This window comes from Microtus ochrogaster, chromosome 10 (genome assembly GCF_000317375.1).
Source record: "Microtus ochrogaster isolate Prairie Vole_2 chromosome 10, MicOch1.0, whole genome shotgun sequence".
NCBI classification, from domain to species: domain Eukaryota; kingdom Metazoa; phylum Chordata; class Mammalia; order Rodentia; family Cricetidae; genus Microtus; species Microtus ochrogaster.
The window spans coordinates 61,061,480-61,069,384 of record NC_022016.1 but is presented as its reverse complement, the minus strand read 5'-3'; the positions used below and the strand labels follow the sequence as shown (position 1 = coordinate 61,069,384).

Genomic DNA, 7,905 nt, shown 5'->3' with positions numbered 1-7,905 from the left:
GAAGATCATGTGTTCAAGGACAATGAGACTATACTGACTTCCAGGTCAGCATGGGTTAAACAGTGGAGAGGCAAGGGTACATTTAAGGAGAAGGGGTCTCAGGTGCAGACAGGATCAATTATTAAGGCTTCCTCTACCAGAAACACAAAGCAACCTGGTCCTCTTACGACAGTTTTCTGGACATACACCCACCTGCATCTCTTCTACCCAAGAAAGTAGTTCATATACAAATCGAAGACTGCCTTCATCTTCAGAGGAGGAGATAGATACAAGTTCAGCCCGGGTCATAGGTTTTCGAAACCAGGAGGTAGAAGAATGAGTTGTCTTGTTCAGAGGTTCTGCTTTCAGATGTGTAGTAGTTAAGGTAGAGGGTGGGACCAATTCAAGTGAAGTAAAATGGCCTTTCCGGTATAGATTTGTACACTCTAAGCGCAGGGTGACCAGCTCGTCCTGTAGACGCATGACCCTGGAGAAGAAGAGTATAAACTTAAAACATGCTTAAAATAAAATCTTCATTATCTATTTAACAAGCACATGATAAAAATAAAAATGGGACCATATCAGGAAAAGTGTTTTGAAAAAGTGTTACAGAAATGTAAAGTGGTATTTTTAACATCATCTAGTTTGGAGTTTTCGAGGCAAATGCAAAACTAAAGTGTTAATTGGAAGGAAGTAATGTAATATTTATATGACTCCTGAAGGTCAGAGGAGAATAAATGCTGGACTGCCATGTGACTTTAAACACTGCTTATCCTCTCTGCAGATCTCAGTTTCCCCATCTATAAAATGAGTTCACTAGACCCCAGTTATTCAAAGTCAAGTGTGCAAGCATACCTCTGCGGGTCACTCTGAAACAGAAATGCGGTAAGATGGTACAGTGACCGAGAAAAATACTATAGACACTTAACAGGATGGGTGTGCCAAAAGGGAAACTCAGCCCAGGCAATGTCCTGCTTAGAGGGTGTGCATGCAGCAGCCCCAGAAACAGAGTTCTGATATTCAAGTTGAAGATTCAGTACCTGGTTCTTATCTCAGCCCTCCCTATGAGCCCCTTCCTCCTCACCTAAAGGCCAGTTCTTCCAGCTGGTAGTACTTCTCATCCCGGAGGATCTGGAGATCCACCTGCAGCTGCCTGATGAGACCTTCACACTCTTGAATGTACATGATGACATCTGACTCACACTGGACTGGCTGTCCTGATTCCAGGTGTGCAGCATCCTGTGACAGAAGAGAGTCTGGGTGAGAAAATGTCGCTGCTCTCACCCACTAGGAGGGAGGGAACGGAGGAAAAGGAAGTAACACAGCTGGATTCCTCAGCTGTTAACTTTGACTGTTGGAGCAGCTGGGTACAAAGTGGAAAGCATGTGACATAAGATGTAGGACGAAGCAAATACTTACAGCCTGCAGTGTATTCTTCGCTAGTGTCAGTTTTTCTTCACAGTTCAAAGCACCATTCTGTATTTTGTTTGCAATCTGAAGCAGCAATTCCAGCCTAAAAAAATAAAAACCATAATGAAGTACAGACTCAAAGCAGCCCTAAGGAATGCCAGTCTGCCACCTGGACCCACCTCTCCACAGCAGGCCGTAGGGATTTCTCTCGCTCTAGCATTTCAATGATGAGTTTCCCCCATTCTTCTTCTACATGATTAGGGTGGTAGCCTTGAGGCAGTTTGATTCTGCCAAATTCAATCCACACCTGAAAGAGATACTTTTCAGTGCCCAACCACAGCCCTACCCTCCGGACTATTTTTATCTGTTTTTGTATTTTGCTTCTTGCTTTTTGTTGCTGTTGTTGTTCCAGTCAAGCAGTAGTTTTTCACACTATCTAATATAGGAAAAGAATAAAGCACCTAACAACTTAAGAGCTAAAACATTTGCATCTAAACTCTAACATGCAGAGACCACTTGCTCTAAACCATCCCATCCCTTCTATCATTTCTAGAAATCTGTCTTCTAAATGAACTTGATTCTGGCAAGGTTAAATCCACCCAACTCTATAGTTTCCCTCTAAAGATTCAGTTTCACTCTAAAAAGCAAGGAAAAAAGGATTTCTGAATAGAGATACTGTTTTTCAATGACTCCTTTACTAATGACAGTTTGTTGATACTGTTCCTTTACCACAGAGTTCCAAGACTGGCTGAGGGTATCACTACCCTTGGTAGTGATAAAAGGGGAGCATGTGGAACCTATTAGGCAAACCTTACGTCTTAACAAGAAATATGCTTCCTTACCTCTAGTAATTTATATAACTCTTTGATTCTTCCTTTCTCTCTTTCCTTGGCAAGAATTTCTGTTTCTTTGAAGTGTATATATTGGTTATAAAGTGCCTACAAATATTAATATTTGTTGAATGAATTAATAGACAAAAGCAACAGGGACCAATTTTTCACACCACCTCCCCCATCCCAGCAGCATAAATCCTGAAGCTTACTCCCAGAGAGAATTCATAAAAAGCAACTTAAGTCCATGCTTTTACCTTTAGTTCAACAGGGTTCTGGGGGAAAGATTTATCTGACATCAAGAGCGTATGCTGTCTGATCCAGGGAAGGAGGGAGTCCACTCGGCTTTGGTATTCTTGCCACCTGGCATCCACGTCCTATGGGCAGAAAGCAGACACTGGAGACCAGATTTGCACTTAGCAGCAGCAGCAGCAGCAGCAGCAGCAGCAGCAGCAGCAGCAGCAGCAGCAGCAGCAGCAGCAGCAGCAAGGACACAGTGGCTCAGACCACCCCAGGCCATGCAAAACCCTCTTCTAATTGCCTAGACAGATATTCAACTTAATACTCAAACTTTCAGTTTCAAAGCTCCCCGAGGAACCCAAAGATGTCATTCAATATCTTGACACATAGAAAGACTATAAACCAAGCTATTAAGATCATTTGTCAGACATGGTGATTCTTCACATTGTAATTGCTCCACTCGGGGGTTGGCAGCAGGACCATGAGTTCAAGGCTAGCCTAGAGCTCAGCCATGTTGCCTATTCAAACGTGTATCCGTAGCCAAGAAAACACCATGTCATCTTGAATTAAGGCTGGGATGGAAATAGCATTCTTTGCTGGCATTTAACATCAAATGGTCTACGTTAGATGGCATAAAATTAGCAATACCAAGGCTCATTCTTAAGGACAGTGTCCATTATGATAGAGATAATGTAGACTCAGGTGGGCCTTTGTAAATGCAAAAGAATTTAAGTAGCACTATCTAATGAAGGCACTCTACTTCAATGAAACAAGGTATTTTAGGAAAATATTCTTTTACCGTAGCACTGATCCCTTCTCCACCCTCAGGGACTTTGGGGAAGGCATCATAAATTGAAGACACGTAAGTGATTACAGACTTTTCATCTGGAGATGGTACATCCACATCTGAGAGAAAGACAGAATGTCTTGGTCAGAATGAGGAACTTAGCAGGAGAAGGGATTATGAAAACATGTTAAATGTACTTAAATTTCAGTAACTCTCACCTTCTGCATCCAGTAATCGGGTGACCCCGAGTCTCTCAGCTACTTCAAAAGCCTGTTCCAGGTTCTCCCGGTTACTCTGGATTTGCACTCTCTCCATATCTACCAGATCGGGTCTGTAAAGGTTCACCACGGCACGTGAAAAACCACTGTCTATCCAGCACATGAGCTCACACAAGGAGGACCTAACAGTTCCCAGGACTGAAAACTGTCAGAGGCCATGAGAATATACAGTATATGGCAGTCGATAATTCAAGTGTCAACCAAGCAGAGGGCTGACTCTGCTGGAGGTTAATCTTGTCAAGGCAATACCTGAAGGACCATCAGCTCTTTTTTGCTCGCTTTTGCTAAAACATCTTGGTGTCTCCCCAATACTTGCATTGTAGTATGAATCTCATGTGATGTGTATATGTAATCTCATGATTACATCTCAATCTTATGGGGGGCACATATATCTGTGGGTGATCAGGAAGATGACTCTTCATTTATCTGTATAATCTTTATACATAGAATATATACTGGGACATGCTTCATAACTAGATATATTTGTCCCATGAAGACTGCAGACACTTAAAAGCCTACTTTGTTCCTTTTGGCTTAGACTAACTGCACACAATTAGCTCACTTTTACCTCAGAGCAAGTTCAAACTAGACTAAAGGCTTTCTGTAAATAGATCGTAAGTTTAAAATTTTATAGTTATGCACAAAGTCAGAGTCGCAGATGTCAAACCTAGCTTGCTACACAAAGCACCCTAAGAAAAGCATGCCAAGTCTTAGCTTGCCAGTCTGCTAACAACAGAACTATGTTTCAAAGTTTGTCACCGGGAACTGTGCCCCCTCCCCAATCTGGTCATGATCTTACTCCAGTAACCTTGGAACTTTGGGTTGCTATGGAAGAGGCTCAGCTCCATATTGCTTACCCTAGGGATGTGCTTTCTACCAATGAGACTAACTCTTGTAATTTTTTTTTAATCACTTTAACGTTCCTGTAAAGAGACGAGTTTTTAGTCTAGAAGAGAAGAAGGTAGGAGGATAAATTGGGAGGAATAGAAGTAGTACAGGAGAATTAGATAGAAGCAGAACAATAAAGAGACTGATTTGGAAAAGCATATAGTGAGAGAATTTGATCATTTGCCCTCAGATATCCAAAGAAAAAAGTCCTTTGCTTTTGCTGTGTGGCCAATCTAAACCTTGAAGAGAGTCTTGGAGCTGGTTAGAAAACACTGAGTGAACTAGAGAGAAAGTAGGAGACAGGAAGACACCAATCCTGAACCTACTTTTAATTGCACACCAGGCACTTAATGCTACCCAATTCCAAGCTTACACAAATTCATAAACTAGTACACAGTGAAAATTGATACATGTGTATGACCACCCAGACCTCAAATTATTATTTTTTGTGTGTGGTTCCTTCCTCATGTCATACCAAGTTACCTGCCTCTCCTTACTTTGGTCTGGTCCATCTTGAGGCCCTGTGTCCTTGTTCTTTCACCTACTTGGGATGCTCTGACCCCAGAGCCTGCATGGCTCACTTTTGAGACCCTCATCTATCTCTGGCTATCTCTGTTCAAATTACCACAACCCTATAATTATGTTCTTCCACGGTGCCTGCCACTATATGACAACATCCAGTTCTCTGTTTACTGCCTATTCTCCCCAGCGGATAGTCAGCTCCCGGAAAGCAGGAACACTGACTAGTTCACTGCTTTGGCCAATGCCTAGAACAGTAGGGCTCAATAAAGACTGCTTTTCAAAACAGAGCAATGACTTAGAGTCTAATCCTTGTTGGAAGGGGAAGATGGTGTGGCAGCTCATTACAAATGGGATGGGAAGAATTGCTTCTAAGAGCAGTGAGATTCCACTGTACGTACCTGTATCTGTGAATCAGTGCATTGAACATTTTCCCATCGCTCCAGCAGGAAGAAAAGTTGGTGCATTTGATTCCTGTGTAACCAGCTGTTACTTTCTGAGTCCACAAGAGTAGTTTCTCCTTGGCTGACATATCCCCTGATTCCCCACTAATGTAGATATCAGATATCTGCAAACACATAGGACATGGAATAACTCCTTCAAATACAATAAAGTCTGTTGTCTTTCTCTTTTCTCTATATTATGACTAATAAAGGAAGAGAGGCCCAAGACTAGCTAGCAACACTGTTAATGACAACTCCAACAGATATTTAACCTTTCTGGTAGTCAGAGAAGCACAAATTAAAACTTACCAAACCGGCCTGGTGCTGGGGGCACATGTCTTTAATCCCAGCACTTGGGAGGTAGAGGCAATTGGATCTCTGAGTTTGAAGCCAGTCTGGTCTACAGAATGAGTTCCAAAACAGCCAAGACTTCAAAGGGAAACCTTGTCCCAAAAAACCAAACCCATCAACCAAACAAACAAGAAAAACAAAGCAACAAAAACAAAACACCCAAAACCTATCAAATCAGTAAAGGCTGATTGGTCGTTATCAATCAAATTATCACTAACAATCAAAAATGGAGAGAATATTCAGAATTGGATATTATCATCTGGAAGTATACTATGGAGAATACAAATAGCACTTTTATGCAGGATGTCAGTTTTGAATCAAATCCTTTTTTAAAGAATGTATTTATTTTTATTTTACAGGCATTGTTGGTTTGCTTGCATGTATATGTGAGGACAATATACATATATACATATAGCAGACAATAAGACACCTCCAAGTGTCTTATACTAAATTTTACATATTTAACTCAAAATAAATGAGATTATAACAGAGCATCCATCCACTAGGTTCTCAACTTATTTTGGATTTTTAAATTTTTATAATAGTTTAAGACTGTACTTACTGTTGGCCAGCCAGTGGTAACACACACTTTTAATCTCACTGGGAGGCAGAGGCAGGCGGATCTCTGTGAGATCGAGGTCAGCCTGGTCTACAGAGTGAGTTTCAGGACTGGCTCCAAAGCTACAGAGAAATCCTGTCTCAAAAAACCAAAAAGAGTGTACTTACTGTCAAGTACTGTTTTATATGTTCAGCAAAATCATGTTCAATAAGTTATATCAGTTATGAAATATTTTATTATTATAAGAGGCTTTGCAGTGTGATAGATAATTTTACCCAACTATGGGCAAAAAAATGTTCTGTGGCCAGGCGATGGTGGCACATGCCTTTAATCCTAGCACTCGGGAGGCAGAGGCAGGTGGATCTCTGCGAGTTTGAGACCAGCCTGGTCTACAGAGCTAGTTCCAGGACAGGCTCCAAAGCCACAGAGAAACCCTGTCTAAAAACAAAAAAAAAAAAAAAAAAAGTTCTGTGTAGTCTAATGAGGCTTGGTAAGTTAATGTATTAAATTTTAAAATTACAGTGATAATACAATTTCAAATTAAATACATAAATCAAACTGGGATATAACCCTGTTTTGAGTAAGGGTACTTCTATTATTTTAAAATCAGGGAAATTGGGGCCAGAAAGTTCAATACTTTATTTAAGAAAACACACACACACAAACACACACACACACAAAACAAAAAACAACCAAACCCTGCAGACTTCTAAATACTGCCAAAATGTTTGAAGCAGACTCCAAGAATAGTATAGATAGTTTGCATAGAGCCCAGGAAGCCACTTATGTGTCAAAGTGTAATGAAATGGCAAAATTAGCAGCAAACTCATGGGTACAGAGTTTTGCCCTTGACAGGTATATTCATACAAAAGGAAATTCAGGCTAGTGCACTTTGATAATGCCTAATAATAAGATGATTCTACAAATCTTTTTATCACTCACCACCTCTCTGCTGACTCTGTATTTACCTGACAACTTTCAAATTATTGTTTAACATACATACATACATACATACATACATACATATATACATACTATAAAGCTAAATGATTGCTGAAGATACTCAACAATTTTACAGTTAAAATTCATTTTGTAAATTAATTCAGATCCATCAATCACTTATAAATAGAAACCACGTGAAACTATGCTATAAAATTCAATCAATTCCAAGTTTGATAGAGAAAGCCACAAAGCTGCAAAGTGAGGACTCAGTAATAGTACACTCAACCCAACAGCCAGCACCCTACGGGCTCAGTGTAAATAGTCTCTCTCTAAAGTCAGCTCTATTTCCATCCCCTTCAATATTTCTCCATTCCTACTGTAATGGATAATTGTCACTAGACACTGACATATACCCATCACTTTCATTGCAGCTGCTTCATGTACATATTAAGAAGGATCAGAAAATAGATTTGGTGAAATGAAACAGGGAAAGAATTAACAAAACAAATTCTGAGCATTAGGGTTCTTTACCAAAACCTAAATTCTAATTATTTAACCAAAATAAGCACAACCGCCTCTCTAATGACATCCCCTATCTGCCAATCATAGTTTCAGCCACAATGCCTATATGCACATTGCATTATTTGTTATATATACATAAGTTTTGCCAGCATGGAGC

General features: G+C 40.3%; 1 protein-coding gene across 1 annotated transcript in view; it reads right to left on the bottom strand.

Annotated features, from left to right (window-relative positions):
- Macf1 (microtubule-actin crosslinking factor 1) overlaps positions 1-7,905 on the bottom strand; it is a 342,147-nt gene that overhangs the window by 157,001 nt on the left and 177,241 nt on the right. The window contains exons 7-15 of the mRNA XM_026782286.1: positions 5,333-5,499; positions 3,465-3,577; positions 3,259-3,365; positions 2,477-2,596; positions 2,232-2,327; positions 1,569-1,696; positions 1,399-1,492; positions 1,064-1,218; positions 193-466 (exon numbers count right to left, since the gene is read on the bottom strand). Coding sequence (XP_026638087.1) covers positions 193-466; positions 1,064-1,218; positions 1,399-1,492; positions 1,569-1,696; positions 2,232-2,327; positions 2,477-2,596; positions 3,259-3,365; positions 3,465-3,577; positions 5,333-5,499 — 1,254 coding nt within the window. The remainder of the gene's footprint in view (positions 1-192; positions 467-1,063; positions 1,219-1,398; positions 1,493-1,568; positions 1,697-2,231; positions 2,328-2,476; positions 2,597-3,258; positions 3,366-3,464; positions 3,578-5,332; positions 5,500-7,905) is intronic.